A 19648-nucleotide genomic window follows, 5' to 3' on the forward strand; every position below is an offset into this window, starting at 1 on the left:
TGAAAGTATTCCCATTTTCAAACGATTTATTTATTTTTATGAATCATCTCGTACCGACTCGGTAGTAAATGAAAACATCGTGATCAAACCTACATGAGTAGAAGGAAAATCTGTTACATGTGTGTCCGCCAACTCGAAGTAGAGTAAGCTTTAAAGATTTCACTAAGGAATTCTTCTAATCCGAAATGTACAGGATATTACTTTATTTACTAAATTTATTATAAAATAATTAATTTCCTTCTTATTATTTTTATCTTAACAGCTGAGATGGTCCAGTGGTTAGAACGCGTGCATCTTAATCGATGATTGCGGGTTCAAACCCAGGCAAGGACAACTGAATCTTCATGTGTTTATAATTCATCTCGTGCTCGGCGGTGAAGGAAAACATCGTGAGGAAATCTGCGTGTGTCTAATTTCAACGAAATTCTGCCACATGTGTATCCAACAACCTGCATTGGAGTAGCGTGGTGGAATATGCTCCAAACCTTCTCCTCAAAGGGAGAACAGCAGAGGGAAATTTACAAGCTGTTAATGTTGTATGTTGATGTTGCTCTTATGTTTTATAGTTTCGGTCTCGGAATGTTCTGTTATCAAGGCTCTATTTTGGAATTAATTTTCATTGATTGCCTGTTTTGCCACAGTAGGACAATTTTGAGTTTATGGACACGCTTGAAAAAAAACCAAAATAAAATATAGTTTGTTCAAGTGGACTTTTACAAGCACGATTCAACCGGAATCGTTATTTTACAGAATTATATTAAGTAAAGATACCACCGGTTCGGAATGCAGATTCTACCGAGAAGAACCGGCAAGAAATTCAGTAGTTACTCTTTTTCAACATTTAAAAATACAAAGTCATGTTATTATCATAAATAATACTGTGAATATACATAATATTGTAAATATATTGTGACGCAACATTGAGTATTCCTACTTTGTTAAAAACATCCCGAAGGGAGTCCCTAATATAATCTCATGTTGAATTATATGCTTTATTAATTTACGTTGCCCCGTTAGGCTGCTTTTGTAGCAATTATTTCACAAATGCGTAGAAATTATCAGGAAATACCTCAAAACAGTACTCACTTCATTCTACTTCCTGTTAGAAGAATAAAGAGAACACTGAAAAAGTATTTTGAAGGTTCTTTAAAGAAAAAACAAACGAAATCTTAAAATAACATAATATCATAAAACTGCACTTCTATATACATTTTCATCTATAAAAGGCTTATTATATATAACATAATATCTACATTTACTATGCCAAAACAATGCAACTTATTTGTGTCTAAAAGGTCTATTGGCGAACTCAGGGTTGAATGGCGTTGGATTGAAGCCGAAGTTGTTATTGTGTGCCGCTAATGGAGGATCCAACTGCAAATAAATTATAAAATAAATATTTATTTATAATATTTTTTATTAAGCAGATAATATCAATCAATCAATGTAGTGTCTGATTTTTCACTTATTTAAATAAATATGGCATCGTTATTTTCCTAGTCCTCGTTATACTCTTACTATGAATGTTAATGTATTTTTGAGCAATATTTTAGCTTTGGACATTCCAGGAAGCAATATCGATGATCTTTATCATTGTAAAGTTTCTACTTACATTATCGTTGGACATCTCCTGAATGGAGTTGCTGTCAGCAGGAGGGAAATAGTCGCTACGGAACTGCGGCAAATTTTCAATACCGATGAGGTCTGAGTCATCCGATTGTTCGCTGTGGAGATTGTTAACATAGTTTAATTTTTAGCAATATATATATTTTATCAATGAATATTAATTAAAATACCTGGCCAGCCAAAAGTTATTGGGTTTTACTGCCACACATGAAAAGTCACACTCCTGATGTTGAGAGTGCCACGGAAACTCAAATCTTTTCGAACGTATTAGATTGCAGTTCCATCGAATTGATGACACTTGTGCTCTATAATCTCCTGTTATTTTTTTACCTTCGTTGAGAATGGTCACCGTAGCCGAGATTGCTCATTAGCAATTTTTACTTTTTTCAATCCTCTGTGCAGTCGAAATCTTGAATGAAGTAACAAGAAAATCAAGATTGATAAGTACCTGACAGCATCAAAGTCTGGTGCTTTGATAGCTTCATTCCAGATTGGATTGGATCCCTCGGTAGCGTGCTTGTTAGTGCCGGGGGCCGCCAGCGCGAGCCTATTAAGACCCGACTCTTGCGAACCGTACTTCGTCATCGAAAGTGCTTGAAGGCGACGGTTTAATCTGAATCAATTCAGTATAACCATAGATGAGAAAACATTTAAACATTTATCTGATGTTACTACCAGTTATAAAAGATATTATATAAAATATAGCTAAAATCTTAATTTAAATTATTAGCACTTAAATATTTGTTTCGTTTGTTTTGTTGTTGTTAGAGATGATGAAAACAACGGCTATGATGATAACAGTATCAATAGAGATGATTGAGATATGCAAACTAACGCTCTGGTTCTGATGATGTATGCGGCGAGTAGCACGAGGCACAGAAGGCCTAGCAGTGCGGAGAGAGCGGCCAGCGCGTACGTCGCATAAAGCGCTGTGCTCGTCTCCAACACATCGGGACTGGCACCCGTCACGAAGTCTCGCAGCACAAGTAGCTCCGTGTTGAGCGTCGTTTGTATGGCGCGCAAGAGTTGCGTGTCGCTGCGAATACTGCGCACATAATGTGTCAGACTTTATGTTACTTTACACTTGTCGAGCAGAGATGACCCAGTGAATAGACAACGTGAACCTTAACCGAAGACCACGGATTTAAATTTCGCATACAAGTTTGTCAAGGGTACAGAAAAGGCAAGCATGTGCCGCCACCTCCACGCATGGGCGAAGCCGTGGTCGGAAACTAGTACTGAATAAATATTTTCAACTCATATTAAAGTAACGTGGTGGAATAAACTACGAAATGCAAATTGGCTTTTGTCTTTTTTAAAGGCTGTGGGGTATAAAATATTGATTATAAATTCGTCATACTCTGATCTATAAGCTGTGGGCATATTGTAGAAAGACTCACTCCTCGATGACGTCAGTGGGCACGGGCACGTCGTCTCGTATAAAGTGCGCGCGCACCTCAACAAGGTCATCGCGCACCACTCCTGCGTTGTCGGTGGCAGGGAGCACCTGATCGATGTTGCACGTCATCTGGAAACCAGTGCTGAAGGTCTGTCCTATCTGTGTGAGATGGACATCTTTGTTATTTTAAAATTTCCTTACAAATAAATTTCATAAAGCTTCGCTTTTATTTTGTTAAATTTTGTGGTATGTAGTTCGTGAAAAGTTTAAAATTGACTTCCGGCAATAAGCCTTTTTGATACGTGTTGTCTGATCCTGAAAATGAGTATTTCGAGTTCGTTCTTACATAGCAGGTTTACAGGACTACACTTTGAATAAGTTTACTCACAAAATCCCGATGACTCTCCACTAGCTGCAAAGTATTGACGAAGGTGAAGAATACTCTGTTTAAAGACGATATGAGGTAGATCTTTACTGCTGCCGTATCATGAGCTTCCACTGAAATAGTAAAACATACTTAAAGACACGATCGAGTAAATTATAATTATGATCATTTACTATTAATCCAACAAGACTATAAGGGATACTATTCATATCGACGCAATTAATAAAAAAAGCGATTACAATTGGCTTGTAACTCACGCGGGTCTGTGGCCACTATGTCGAATTCGAACATGCCGTGCATGCTGGCTGTAGGTTGTATGCTAAGCGTCAAAACGCCCGTCGTATTGTGCAGTGTGAAAGCAGATTCGCGCACATTGGATAAGCTCGGGTCTGTCACCATGGACGTGAGGTTTAAAGTGTACACGATGGGCAAGCCGTCTGAATGTGTCGCCTGGTGAAACAGAATACATATATATTAGTTTTTAATTTCTAATAGCAAAGCATATAAAAAATAGACCACTGATATAATGAGTGGGGGACCCCATCGACATTGCAAATTAACCACATTATTTAAGATGTCGTATCCGTTATGTGACGATATTAACCCACTCAAATAATAGCAATACTTCATGTAGCTATTTGGGATTTTTATTATTTAATCTCCAGTCTGATTTTTATTATCATTATTTCTTAATAATACTCTCGAATGATGTCCGATGTAGATGCGGTACTGTTACTTGGGTAGCTAATTAGTTTGCTCTTCCCTGCTGTACCTAAAAGCACTTCCATCACAATCCAAATTCGCCTTTTCTAGTCATAGCTGATTCTATTTTGACGAACTGAGGGGTAGCGTAATCATCATCATCCATCCATGTAGCATCCATGTAATATAAAGTAGTAATATTTATACTTATATATATGTAGCTTTAGCTTTTATAATATTTTACCATTGCAATTAATTTAGATGAATAGTATTACCTGTACTGTCAGTAGTTCTCTATTGATCGTGTCCAGCGTTGATATGCCAGCTGTGTAGAGTTTTCGGACGAAATATGGTCGTGGGTTTGCTTCTCTGACCTGAAAAAAAGTTTATTTTTCATTATGATGGTGATGATGATGATGTCCTTAATATGTCAATCATTTTATTCGGGTCAATTTCAAACTAAGTTTTCTGATATGTTTAAGAATATAGACGATCGCCACAAGAATAAGTAGGAAATTTATAACACTTACAGTGACGGTCACGGTAAGGATAGAACTTCCAACAGGGGTAGTACCCTCTTTTGAGTTCGCGGCCGCGACTTGTAGAACGTGAGTCTCACTCTCACTGCGGTCCAGCTCCTTATTTAGTGACAGAATATTTTTGACCGAATCTAATGCGAAGTAACCTTCGTCGTTGCCACCTGTCAGAGAAAACACGTGTTTAATTGAATATATAAAAAAATCTACAATTATTACGAAATAAGTAGGTAAGGCATTTGACACTTTTTACTTTTTATTTTTATAGCATAGGCTAGAGGACGGGCAAATGGGCCATTTGATGGTAAGCGGTCACTACTGTCCATAGACATAGGCACAAGAAATTTTAATCACTCCCTAAATCGTCAATGCGCCACTAACCTTGAGAACCGAGATGTTATGTCTCTTGTGCTTGCAGTTACACTGGCTCGCTCATCTTTCAAACCGGAACACAATAATACTAAGTACTGCTGCTTGGCAGTATAATATGTGTGGGTTACTCCACTTTGTCCTCATACTATCAACCAGCTATTTTTGTTATTCCTTCAAAATTATTATCCCGCTAAATATTTGATTTTCATGGAATGTTTTCGTTTGGTTTTCTTCTTAACATTAATATTATTATTATTGAATGAAAGTAAAAAGACAATCTATTAAGGTTGTGCGTAAAAAACATTTGTGTGTAAAATAAAGTTGAAAGCTTATGCTTTTCTCTTAGAATTAAGTTATAGTATATCCTCTAAATAATGTACAGATAATACATAAACGCAGTTTAAGAATACTTACTAATTATGCGATAAAATATGTCATGGCAATCATCGTTGCAGAGATAATTTTTCGGATCCCCAGCGAGAGGGAGCTCGTTTTCCTCAGTTAAACCAACTTCCTTCTCTGAAAGAAAAATTACGGTTATGTATGTTATTCTTTCAAAACGAGTTTAATATTTGCTTTTCATGACATATTTATGGTTGCGTGCTGCAGAAATGCTTCTTCTCGAAGTGGGTTTGGGTTTGGAGCTTATCTCATCATGTTGCTTCAGTGCGGGATGATTAAATTGAGATTTTTTTGCAAATTTTGCAAAATAATATGATTTTTTGTAAAAATCACGGTATAATAAGGAAATAGTAAATAGTCTAACCCAGTTACATTAACAGCCTGTAAATTTCCCTCTGTTGGGCTAAGACCCTTTGAGGAGAAGGGAGAGGCCCTTTGAGGAGAAGGTTTTGGAGCATATTCCACCACGCTGCTCCAATGAGTTGGTGCAATACACATGTGGCAGAATGTCATTGAAATTAGACACATGCAGGTTTCCTCACGATGTTTTCCTTCACCACCGAGCACAAGATGAATTATAAACACAAATTAAGCACATGAAAAATCAGTGGTGCTTGCCTGGGTTTGAACCCGAAATCATCGGTTAAGATGCACGCGTTCTAACCATATCGGCATAACCTAACCCAGTTACTGAAATAATATAAATATAACATTATTTTATTTAAAATATATAAGTTGTACTTTTATATTCAAATTGAACTCGAACTTGAGATTTCCTTACCAACAAAGGCGACGGTGACGGAGTTGGTTTGGAAAGTTGGTTCGCCTTGAGTGGGCACGAATACCACAGACAACACCGCCTCAGTGAACAGCGGGCCTGGCTCCGTACCACCATCCGTCGCACGGATACGAATCTGCAGGTTTGTAGTTCACTTATATAAAATGAGGAAACTCAAACATGAATTATTGGGCTTATTCATATTACTTTACTATTTAAGCTAGCAGCATGTACTGGTTACTTCTTCGCCGCAAAAAGAAGAAAATATTAGGTTGTGTTCATCAAAACACGTTTTCTAATCATAAACCGCTCTACATGATCATTTTTTTTATCTTTTTGTGCAAAAATCATAATACATTGAGCTGGTTGATAGTATGAGGACAGAGCGGAGCAACCCACCATAAAATCTTATCTCTGTCTTATCTTTTTTTTGTTCAGTGTTGTTAAATAATAAAACAAATCCTTCATCTTAATGAAAAGATTGGAACAATAGAATTGATTAATTACCTGAAACTCTCTGACGCTTTCGGTGAAGAGTTCTCTTAAAATAAGCGTGCCTTGGTTCTCACCGTCGCTTACAATTTGAAAGTACTGTGAAGCTGCGTCTGATAAGATTAAACCGTTTAGTTACCTATTTTTTTTAAACCTTACTAATATTATAAATGCGAAAGTAAGTCTGTTGGATTGAGAGAAAATTTGGTACAGAGATAGTTTTAGATCTGGGGAAGGAGAATCTTAAGTAAGAAATATAAAACTTATCATAATTTAACTTTTCGTTAAGATAAATAATGTTTGTGCATTTTTAGGTCAAAATATCATTAGATTTTTTTAAGGACTTTTATACCTGGATAAGTTTGTTTTCAATAAAATAATCTGTAGCCTCACCATCTCCAGTGATCTCGAAGCTAAGTCTGCCAGCATGAAGACCATCCTCATCCGTAGCTTGAATACGGTCCATGAACTCTCCAGTCACCAGCACTAACAAGCCATTGCTCACTGCACGTTCCTATTACCATCGATCACATAGGTTTTGTAAGTACAAGTAATACTAGAATGGCTGATTAAATGTTGGAGTTTGTACTTTAGCAATTAAAGATCAGCTTGAACAATTGCTACACCTTAAAACATAATTCGTCTATGTTTGATATCCTTTAAAAAAATCCAGTTTAAGGTTAATAACTCACACAATATAAAGCACAACCTACCCACCCTTGCTAGGCGAACGCTGGTACCATCCTTTGGAAACACGAACACGGGTGAATGGAAGTTGTAGGGTCGGACGATCAATTCGTACTTTTCTTCTGAATGCAGCGGTGGGTCTCCGTGGTCGATAGCCTATTAAACATTATCAGTTATTGTAGTACTTATACAGAAGTAAGGTTTTTTTGTGGATATCGTTTTTCGATTATGATCCTTTTGATTAACTAGCATAAGGTCTGAATTAGACTAGTTTCATAACATCATTTTTTAGCAAATAAGTAGGCTATTTTTCATCTGCTGTTTGATGACTGGCAAAATAAAAAAAAGTTATGTTCGCGTTTAAACCCAGAATGAAGTGTATATTTAACATCACGAAAGTTTAATGTGTACAGGATTATTTCAGTCAAGGTTATTATTGTTGTTTTCATAGTGGGTTTAGACATTTCTCAACAAGATCTTTACCTAATTAACTTAATACGAGAAAGTTAAACACTTATATTTTACTCATATTGTATAACATTTTTAGTGTCTTTGGGATATAAAGCTGTGTTTCTTCGAATATTTTATATATTAAAAAAAAAATGAAATGCTAAATTAATACACTCACTCGAATTTCAATATCATAGGTTCCCCAGTATCCTCTTAAGTCCATTGTAGTCTCTAATTCTGCAGAAACATTATAAAAATTTCCGGACTGAAAGATGTGAACAATTTCGAAAAGGTCTGTAATGATGATGTCCCTATTGGTGATCGCCAGGTCTCTGATTTCGTAGCGAACGCGAGAGTTATTACTATTCGGTTCGTCGCGATCTCGTGCATGAATATATGGAGATAGTTTTTCACCCTGTTAAAGTAATAAGACAATCTATTAAGCCATCATTTTGTAATAATTAATATTGTTTTTGAATTTCTTGACAAAGTAAATAATTCATAAAATGCCAGCAAAAGATGTCTCATTAAAAAAGAAATAATTTAATATTTTGCAATGAATTAAAACTAAATACATTAAAAATTATTGTTGTGTTTGGCTTTTACTTATTTTGATAATAACCATTTACCAGAATCTTACAAAAAACCACCTTTGATCACTGCCTACCTTTTTAAAGTTCTCTGAGATAGACCAGAACAGCTGGTCTCTTGATGGCAGCTCTGGTGCGTTATCGTTTATGTCCAACAATATCACCTCAATATACGTGGTGTTCTGATTTCGGTTGCCATCTGTAGTCGTAACTTATATTAATGTTTTAATCTGGGCTGAAAGTTTTCTTTCTGTCCGCTGGATGAATTATTGAATCTTATTTTTTTTATTATATGAGAGAAATATAATTAGCTGTATTAACTCAAGAGAAATAGTAAGTTTTTCAATTAAATTATAGCGTTACGAGTAAAATCTGGAAAATATTATGTTTTGATTATAACTCGAAACAGTAGCTAATAAACATTTTATTAACCTAAGAAATTTGTTGAACATCTACGCGAATGTGGTCACTGGATTAATATATGATTAAAGATAAATTAAGATTATCAAACAAACCTCCTTTCGAATAAAAGTTATCGATTAGCGTAAGGAAGATCCTGTGTGTGGGCTCGTCACCGTCGCGATCGAGGTTCTCGTCCGTCGTGAGGTCCACATACACGCGTCCCGACTCTAAATCGACGGCGAAAAAGTCGCGCAGGCGTTGGTTCACCGCATAGTTGATCTGGTAGCTCACCGTGTTGTACATTTCTGTTGCAGATTTAAGAATGTATTTTTTTAATGTTGGGTTGAAATAATAACATCTGATACTTCTCCTTAAAATCTCCTACAAAAAACGATTGTGAAATGTAGGAAAATGATATTGAAAAGGAAATCAATATCGAATAAATACAATTATGACACATAAGATGTTTTTACATTTAATTGTGTAAATATAATTAAGGATAACACGATGGTTTATCTATTATCGAATAGTATTAAATTTGTTTCTTACTAATACCCTACTTCTAGTTAAAAAATAAATGTACATAATTGTGATTTCGAAACTAATTTCCAGTGATCCTACAAATAAAATTGATTACCATCTCTGTCAAGGTCTTCAGACTTTATAACGACTACTTCGTCGCCAGATTTCGCGTTCTCGTACAAGGACACAGTCGTATTGAACATGTCAGTTCTTGCCATAGGATTTTTGTTATTTGTGTCAATTATTTGAATTGTTATCTGCAATTTGTAATGAGGTATTTATTATATATCCATAACATTAACTAGTCTATACTTGTTTTCTTTGTAAGTACTTTTAAAACTTTCAATAAAAATATAAATTAAGCGTCATAACATCACTAAGGCACGACTCCAAATGCAAATAATTTTAATGATGTATTTTGTACGTGTTATTACGATACATGTAATATTTATAGAACATGTAAATCTCAGATTAATACCAAGTCTAGTAATCACAGATATGGGAATAACTAAGCGCATATTTGACAATGCATTGGCAATTTACGTGTATAACATATACTTATAGTATATGATTAAAACCATTGTAAGTGGAGATGATCGATATTATAAGGTGGCTCATTTTTACTAGTGATACAGAAATAACAAAATGAAAACAATGAATTTCGAGGATTTAGGAAACATACTCACATTTCCTTCAGTTTCCCAGTATGCTATGTCTGGTGGACAGTCATTTTCATCTTCCTCAGAGCACTTGTCACTTGCAATCACAGTATAATAAAGATTGTATCGAGGTGGAGTATCAGCATCGATAGCTCCATCCAAGTCCACTTCTATCTGACCCGAGCGGAAGTCAATCTTCATAAGTTCATCTGGTGTACCTTCTTTAGGACTGAAGAGATTATTAAAGAAAAGAATAAAAGATTATTTGTGAGATAATAATTTAGTATTTTTGTTAAAATTCGTTTATCACAATCGCCTTATTTGATTTAGGTTTTTGACCTAGAATCTAGGTTTTTGATAAAATAATTGAGTAGCTTGGCAAATAACAGTTGACATAAAGCAAGTTTTTTATCGGTTAATATATTGTGTTTAAAACTCACCGTATAGTGTACCGAACTTGGTTATAAAGCGGACCATCAATATCAGTGGCTTGCACGGTACCGATAATGGTGTTAGTCGCGGAGTTCTCTCGCACTCTCAGTTCTTGGGTCAGGGAGCCGCTTACCCACTGGGGGGCGTTGTCGTTCATATCCACTATCGTGATCGTGTACGTTACTGCAAGCAACAGAGTAGTCAGCGGATGATGATACATTGAGCATTTTTTATAATTATCAGCATAGGCCTACAATTTTACTAAGTAATAAAGTAACAAAAATGTAATAGTATATTATTATATTTATGTACTCTGTATATTATTTTGTGTATGTTTTGAATACTGATTTTATCAAGTGTTCCATTTATTTTTGACTATCAATAAGTAAGTGTAACACTTCCATTTTGGATAAAGATTTTTGACTTTGACTTTGATTGTGTGATACATACACTCGTCGTAGTTTTGTCCGATTTCTGTTTTATTGTCCACGACCCGAACACTAAGGTACAGCACTTCAAACTCCTCGTAGTCGATGGTGACGTTAGGACGGATCTCTTTCACATACAATCTCCCCACAGCAACACCACGTTCGTCTGGGTTCGGATATACTGTTTCGATTTCGACACAGCTAAAAATTTTGATTATTTCAGATTGCGGTTAAAATTATTTACTTATGTGTAAGTAGCTGTAAATTTCCAGAAAAGTAAAGAAGTAAATAAGTCTTACCCATAGAAGTGAGAAGTATCTGTTTCTCGGCCTTGCTTTGTTGCATATGAGGTATCCCAAATTATTTCAAAGCGCAAGTCAGCTGTGGTATCAGGATCCGTGGCTGTAATGTTCTGCGACTCCTGGGTTATTGGGAAACCTTGCGGAACATTTTCTTCCACTTGTGGGGTACCTCTAGGCTACGGTTATATATAATTATGATAAACAAAAATGACAAATAATTTTAAGCAGTTTGTTTTTCATATTATTATATTACAGAAAACGTAATAAATGTTATATAATTGAATACTAACGAGGCGTAGGGTGGGTGGTGTGTTGTTAACGTCTTCAAGCTGAATCACGAGTTGTGATGTGGCAATATTGAAAGGTTCGCCCAATGTGTCTTCGGCGCGTACCTAAATATTTTACTAGGGTTATATATACAGGGTTATTGGTAATTCGACGTATTCCCGTTAATATAATATAGGTGATAGGGGTAATTATTTGCGATAATTTTAACCCCCATATGCATAATGCAAAAGTGAACCATTTTATATAATTATTTTGTTTAAATATTGAAAAATATGCAGTTTTTAATCGTTTTTATAAATCAGAAGAAAAAAATATATTTTAATTGATACTTTTTATTTAATAAATTTTTGAAGTTGCATTTTTGACTTATTTTGAAAAAAATCTAAAAAACGCGATAACTCAAAAATGGTAAAATTATCCTCACTCAAATCACCTCCTAACGGGAATACGTCGAATTACCAATAACCCTGTATATTGTTATATTATATTTGTTTGATCTAAACAATTTGTGGCAGCTTTAATCGCATTACATTAAATTACCGCTATTTTGAAATAAATCGATATTGCGTGATAAAATATTTAATGCTAGCGGTTCCTTTGTAAGAGCGATTTATGAGTTAGAAAAAGTGTTTTTTATTTAGTAATCGAGTTATAGTGTGTTTAAACGTTTGTTTATAAACGACATTTTTAAAACACCTGAACAAGCAGTTCATTCTGTCTGTGATAATCAAATGCTTCGTCAGTAGCTACATAAATGTCTCCAGTGTCTTCGTTTATCCTTAAAATGTTTTGCGCTGTTCCCATTATACTGTGCCTGAAAATGTCGTTATAGGATTAGTTTTATTTTGCTTTTCATTACAATTATATAATTTAACTTAAATCAGAGTAGTAAAGCAAGTAACTTGAATAAGATATATTAGGTTTACTCGTACGACATACTCACATCGATTTTATTTAATTGTTAAAAAATATATTTACTTATGAAATTATTGGTCACATTGAATGGTGACCAGTCTTCTACTTACACCACTTTGTCCCCTATATCTCTGTCATGCGCTTGCACGCCAGCAACAAAGAACCCTTCACCTTCAGTCTCTTTAAATTTCACAGTTTCGATACTATTTTCAAATATAGGCAATTCATCATTCCAATTGACTAAGTTTATAAAAACGGTAGCGACACCAACGAATTCTGGCTTATCCATATCCGTAGCAACCACCTATAATACGTAATTAATAATAAAATATATATAGTCAACAATATTATCATTGATGATGATATATAATAATAAATAAAGTATTATATCTAATCACAAAACTATGACTCAGAAAACAATAATTTACAATCAAGGTATGTGCGGAGCTGATGATCAGTTATAAACTAATATATATCTATCACATAAAATATACGTAGTTGTGATTGAAGAATAATCAGTTAACCTTTATTTGGATATGTTGAAACTCCGGGATCTCGTAGTCAAGCATACTGTGGTTAGATGTGCCCATAATAAAGGTCTGCCGCTGATAACCAACTTCAGGCTGAATAAAGAACGCTGCGGCTGCTCCAGGGGGATATACGCTTTCAAGGTGTACTTTATATTGTGCATTTTGACCCTGATAGAAAAATATAGTATTGATAAATTTTTTGCCCGGGTTAAGGTTAAGTTACCTTAGAAAAATAAAACTACAAAAAACAATTCAGTGATATAGATGTACTCACTCACGCACATCTTGTATGCACGAGTGTCATTGTACTAATCTACACTGATAATAATTTAACGTAGAGGCGTCTTTGTGAGTGAATAGGTCTATACTTTGTATGGTTGTATTACTCACGGTAAGAATTAAGGTTAACGATTGTAATATAATTGCGATAAACATTTCTTACGTCGCCAACATCTATAGGCGGTGGTGACCACTTACCATCGGTTGGCCCATTTGCCCGTCCGCTTACTAATATCATAATATATAATAGGACAATTATTGTGACTTTTCGAACGTCATACGTCAAGCTGTTAGATGGCTTTTTGATTTATTCACTTTTTGGCGGGGGGCAGCGAGAAATACGGTCAGATGTATCATTCAGGGCCGGACCGTGAGTTTAGTTGGCCCTGGGGCCTATTACTACTTAGGGACCCCACTTAAGACACACCTGAACGTAGACTTGAATTAAATTAATTGAATGGGTTTGATTAATTGCAGGATTCGCAGGGCTGCAAACCATACGATCTGATTAATTTAATAAAATGATGAATTATTTGGCATTATCGACTATTTTTGACTTTGACTTGACTTAGCTGGGGGGCCTTAAATCCACGAGGCCCTGGGCCGCAGCCCAAAAAGCCATACAGTAGCCATCCGGCCCTGGTATCATTGTTATAATGTTTTTGTAATAATATTAGCAAACCAGAAATTCATTTAAGTATTCTGCTATTAATTATTATTATTTTATATTCTTTTAATAAATTTAATAAAAATAATTGTTTTGTTAATAATATTATACATATATCTATGCTAAATGCGATCAATACCTATAGTATTGTCGATATTGATAAATCTTACCAAATCTCTATCATGGAATCCAAACTCTTGATCGAAGTACAGTGTCTGAGGGGTTTCTTCATCAATGTTGACAGTGTAATTTTTATATAAAGGTTCAGGATATTGGTCGTTAACATCATCAATAATTATGACAACATTATTTGCAGTCGCAAATGATTCGTTGTCATGTTTATAAGCAACCAATGAAAGCCTGAACAGTTCTCGTTCTAAAGTGTCTCTGTCAATTGGAAACACTTGGAATATACCACCATCTCTACCTCCTTCTATAGTTTTAATATCAAAGTACTTTTCATCATCTACAAAAATACGGTTTAATTTTAATTACGCTGTTAAGATGCGTATCCTTATCAAAATTATATTCATATTTATATATGTATATTCTGTGAATTATGAGTCTGAGAATTATGACAATTAAGACGCTCATCAATATGAGGTTGAAATATTTTGCTTACCCTTATCAGCTTCAAGTCGATAGTATATTGGCTTGTCTATCCCGGTGTCTCCATCAATGGCTCTCACCGTGAAGTTTTCAGCTGTTTTCTCGTTCAACTGCTGCACAGCAAAAATCTCCAGCCAGCGTGGTGGCCGATGCTCGATATTTTGAACTCTTATCATGACCGTGACTGTGTGGGTGTTAGGTAAAGAGTCCTAGAAAAAAAAATAATAAGAATTTCGCTGTATGCCTTCCTGTGAAGGACACGCTGAATAAAAGTTTTGTTGGAGCATAAAACAACGATAAGCTAAATTTGAAAAGATCTGGGTTTCATAGTGTATGTTATGTTTAACATGATGCAAACACATGTTATACTTATATTATACTTTTGAGAAAATGCATTATATCTTCCCCCACTCCTCACTGCCATAATAAACTTCAAACCAATCAGCGGTCTCTGGTGTAGCGGGGACTACGGTTTCGTTTACACACACCACCTTGACAGCACGATGATAGACCTCTCTATGAAAGTGACCTCTTATGCCTGGAGAATTTCTCTGAGTATTTATAACACTTTCGGTTTCAGCTGGCTAATTTTTGATGTGATTTATTACACTTTATTATTACTTACAAACCAAAGCCAAATTTATGATTCAAAACCTCCATAACAATAATATAATTATTATAACGAATACAAATATAATTTTATATTCGTATTCGTAAGGCAGCGGAGAGGGATTCGAAGAGGAGAGCTGAAAATAAGCTTAGTGACGTGCCATGGAGAGAGGCTTATGAACAGCAGTGGGTTGATACGGGCCGATAATGATGATGATATAATTTCATTGCTCAAAATGTTTTATGATTAAACTTACAAAAGCCGTAACCCTAAATATATGTAGTGCATTGGTTTCAAAATCAAGAGGCTGATTGAGACCCAGGGTCATAGTCATCCGTTTTAATTGATTCGGTATAGTTTCACCGCGGATGTAGAAGATCTGGTCATCATTTCTATCGCTATCTATTTCAAATGTCATGGCACTGGTGCTGATCTCACCATCTTCATCCGTGACCTCGTAAATACAGTTAGTTAAGCGTGGCTCTCCGAGTTCCTATAATAGAAAAGTTAAATAAGATGTCAATTTATAATTGTAGCATTCTAAATCAATGATTATTATTGGAATCCTAAAATAGTTTTGATAAGACTATGTATATTCTAATAGCTTAAATATTCTAATAAAAGCATTTTTTACTGTGATATCATAAAAATAAAAAAGGATCGAATACGGAACAGAAATAAATCAGGCAGGTTTCTTGATCAGCATTCTGAAGGTAGAGATTTTATACTCACTGGTATTACACAGGAATCCAATATGTGAATAATTGGTGGGTTGTCGTCGATGTTCACAATCTGTAAAGATATGGTTCCAACTACGGTTTCTCCTTCAATCTGAATGCGAAACATATAAACTTGCATATCCGGTGTTTCATAGTCCTGTCTGAAATAGTATTAAGTGCAATTATATTTATAATAATCGCAGTTGGCTTTGATGGACCAATCACAGATGGTTATACTGCAAAAATATTAGGAAATCAGTTTTACTTTGTTATTAACACCTTTTTCTTATACATTAAAAGAGTGCCTGTTGATAAATAAAATTAAAATGAAAATGGTGTAATCCACGCGCTTCTAGAATGGGACGGAATTCTGTCAAATTAAAATCCGATTCTGGAAGTCATAGGGGAGGGATGGTTTTAGCGGATAATGTCTATGAAGTAATGTGTGTTAGAGTGTTTGTATACTTTTTTATTTAGAAGTATTTAGTAAGATCTTTTTTTTTTAATATTACCTTATTCTTTCCACTCGTTACAAATTTAATGCCTAAAATAATCTTAATATCGTGAAATCTTAAAATAATGAAGCAACCAATCAAATACATCTAGCATCTATGCGACTTTGTTGATGCCACCACTACCGAGTTGTGTATCAGTTCCAAAAAGTCGCGTTCCATTCACGCGCGCATTAAACCTAGGTTGTATAATCTAATTTACCTTTCAGTAATGTAAAGTAACCACTCATTATTTTCTCTCCGAAGTATCGGGCCCAGCATATTGAATGACCCAGCCAAAAGAGGACGATTGATGACAGGAATTGCGGTTCCTTAAAATAAAAGTTAGTTTATCGTTAGTGTGGTTTCATAGTTAAGCTTACCAGTGCGGGTGGGATAATAATTCGCGCAAAACTATGAAACGAAAAAAATGATTGGTTTTGGAGCCTCGACCAGTCGTAATGACTACATTATAACATTCGTAATTTTTATTATTTATTATGGTTAAAAACTGGTCAAAGACCTGCCAAGGAAAGCTATAGAACTTAGATTGTTTATAACCTTCGGATTTTAAGGTTGTGTAAGTATATTGCTAAAAACTTGTCTCTTCGTCTACTTTAACTATAATTAAGTTTACCGTAATAGTTAAGTTTTGCGATAGCAACGTCTCCTATGATTTCCTCGTCCATGTAAATAATCTGAGTGCTGCTCTCCGGAAAGTATTCGCTCATGCAGACGTCGTCTCTCTCTGGTGCCGGAATAAATGGTCGTTCGCTCCATGGCTGACCTGGTATTGTTATCACAAAATATAATGTACCTACTAATTTATGATATATAAAATAATACTGCAAATTAGTTAATGTTGATTTCTTATCATTTTATTTAAGTAACAAGAAAAAATCTTTATAAAGATTAATAAAAAAATATTCGATTATAATTACTAGCTTTATATAACTATATTAAAATAAAATTGACCATGCCCTCCTAAATTATACCAGCTAAATATAGATGTCATATTTCAGTTACCTACCTTCAAAATTAATATCAGGCAAATTGTCCGGCTTTGGTTCTCTTGGAATATTTGTCATATATGCACATCGATCTGAAGAAATGAAATGTATGTTTATATTGCAAGCAAAGTGTAAAAAGCCATTTTTTTTTACGTGTTATTATGAATTTCGATGTCAAGATGTCTCTGAATTCTGTCGCTCTCATAATTCGAACACACCACAACAACAATCCGACACACCCGAGAAACCGCTCAGGCGCATAACCATAGCTTACCTACGTGTTTTCCGAGCCACTGACTATCTTGATATGATTGAAAGAAAATTTAAACAAATGTATTTTAACCTGAATCGGGATGTAGGACCAGCAGCATCTGCAGCCGTATTACTTAACTACTAGTTTAAGGAATAATTTATATAATAAACAGAGCACGGGTACATATATAATATAACGTTAACTACAATTGTATTATTATGCTATCCATAAAATTAAAGATTATTGTGTTAATTTAATAAAACAATATATTACTTTTTTTAAAGATAATTTTCTTTATCAACTTCGCCTTTCTTGATATACTTAGTTGTAATTTATGTCATACCAATATTATAAAAACGAATGTTTACGTTATAAATAGTTTAAGTTTAATTAGATTTATGTTAATATTCATTTCTTAAAATCAGTCGTATCACCCTTTTAACGATTCCAATGTTTTTAATAATTCGTAACAGAAAATGAGACCCACCTTGTGAACTGTTTTTTTTAGCTGTAGGTACAGCTTCATTCAAGATGTGATGTGGATTTTCTAAATGTAAATGTACCAGATATTTCGGATAATTTTATTCATCGGTCTGATAAAGCTTTATCATTCAATTTTGTTATAAATTTATGGTTTTTTACTGTCGAAAATATGTTAATCTACAAGCGTCTTTTTAAACTCTGCTACATTTTTTAAAGTAGGTATATTTCAAAACTTATTGCATTTCTTGAAAAATCTCGAAACTCATATTTTGCTTTATTCAGAACCAAATGAAAATTCAAAGTAATACTAACTACTATAAGAGGATAATTATGTCCAAATTAAATTATCGCGTGATTGAAAATCTATATAAGTATGATAAGTATATATGTATGTATTTTTTACAAATCGAACAATTATTTAATGAATAGCTGTACGTATTAGTGGACTACGGGTGGATAGGTCGCTTGGCTTGATAGTGATTGTATTATATTTGTTTATATATAATTATATAAAATAATATGATAAATTAAGAGGAAAATATTTTTACGCCACAAATAAACGTGAATTATTTTTTAATACACACGCCCCTTTTTGATTTCAAAATCGTCTTATCGAAGTTTGTCTAAAAGAGATTTCTGGAATCAACAGTTTTTGCACATTTGAGTTTTCAATGTTATTATTAATATTCTTATGTATAAGGCTTTTTATTTATTATTGTAAAATAAATTATTTATAAATTTTATTTATTATTGTGAAGTACAGATTATCAGTTATCGTTTCTATTTTTGTCAATATGTTTTAAATTCTATTTGGAGATATATCTTCATTTATCAGTGTCGCTCGAGGTTGATTTGTTATTTATATTTAAATAAATATATTAATTTTATATGTAATTAGCAATAATTTTGCATGAAAACTTACCTGCTGTTATTACTAATGGTAGTCCAAAGAAAAATAAGATAATAAAGTGTGACAGTAATTCCCCCATCTCTCACGACATTTCCTTGAAATAAAAAATAAAATATCAATACAGAGTAAGTATTTTAAAAATAAAAAAGGAAACAGTCCATTTTCGAACCAATTATTTCTGTAGATTAAATTAATTATTAAATTTGCAAAACAAATATATGTATTCATATATCTATCGATAAAGATATTTACGATTGTGAGGTATTTCGTTTTAAATTTACGTTACTTTCACGATGCGTTTTAAGAGAGTTGCATTTGTCGTGGTTTTAAGAGTGACTCGAAAAGTGAAACTTTAGAGTATAAAGTAATATCATAGATATTGTAAAGCACTTCTCTTGACTCTAAAACAGAAAAGAATACTCTTGAAAACATAATATCTTGATTTTACACTGAAAATATTATGTCTATAATATTTTCAGTGTCTTGATGATATTAAAAATAAATGCTAAGGTAACATTAATTTCAAATAAATATCATATAATCAAAAGGTTTGTGGTATATAGTAATTATATATCACATTTAGATAATTATACTGAAATTACCTCGAAATAGTCCTTTGAATTATAATTGTATGCAACAAAATGGCACTAAACAGTTTTTACAATTCACTCTCGATTTTAGTAAATAATTTCGTAACACAGCTAAATTGATTGTGGTTAT

General features: G+C 33.9%; 1 protein-coding gene across 1 annotated transcript; it reads right to left on the reverse strand.

Annotated features, from left to right (window-relative positions):
- Positions 1–1246: 1246 nt before the first annotated feature.
- On the reverse strand, positions 1247–19565 carry LOC113402461 (protein dachsous-like). Its single transcript, XM_026642722.2, has 35 exons — positions 19531–19565; positions 18941–19022; positions 17303–17374; positions 16910–17059; positions 16496–16604; positions 15795–15942; positions 15319–15555; positions 14466–14661; positions 14014–14309; positions 12892–13065; positions 12478–12671; positions 12149–12266; positions 11455–11556; positions 11162–11340; positions 10885–11063; positions 10443–10617; positions 10030–10231; positions 9459–9600; positions 8935–9126; positions 8497–8618; positions 8008–8244; positions 7410–7535; positions 7086–7206; positions 6708–6805; positions 6204–6336; positions 5435–5539; positions 4643–4812; positions 4388–4486; positions 3668–3860; positions 3414–3523; positions 3027–3184; positions 2462–2671; positions 2075–2239; positions 1613–1724; positions 1247–1374 (listed from the first exon to the last, which is right to left on the reverse strand). The coding sequence occupies exons 2-35, from the start codon at positions 19005–19007 to the stop codon at positions 1279–1281; spliced, it is 5187 nt and encodes a 1728-aa protein (XP_026498507.2). The 5' UTR covers positions 19008–19022; positions 19531–19565; the 3' UTR covers positions 1247–1278.
- Positions 19566–19648: the final 83 nt, after the last annotated feature.

Source organism: Vanessa tameamea, chromosome 12, assembly GCF_037043105.1.
Source record: "Vanessa tameamea isolate UH-Manoa-2023 chromosome 12, ilVanTame1 primary haplotype, whole genome shotgun sequence".
Taxonomy (NCBI): Eukaryota; Metazoa; Arthropoda; class Insecta; order Lepidoptera; family Nymphalidae; genus Vanessa; species Vanessa tameamea.

What these genes read in the sequence shown, in the direction of transcription:
- LOC113402461 (XM_026642722.2), bottom strand. Translation starts at nt 19,007, where the DNA reads ATGGGGGAATTACTGTCACACTTTATTATCTTATTTTTCTTTGGACTA. An exon ending in ACTGGGAAACTGAAGGAAAT is followed by an intron (nt 9,601 to 10,029) that starts GTGAGTATGTTT and finishes TACAAATTGCAG; the next exon opens with ATAACAATTCAAATAATTGA. An exon ending in TCCTTACCGTGACCGTCACT is followed by an intron (nt 4,487 to 4,642) that starts GTAAGTGTTATA and finishes ACTTTTTTTCAG; the next exon opens with GTCAGAGAAGCAAACCCACG.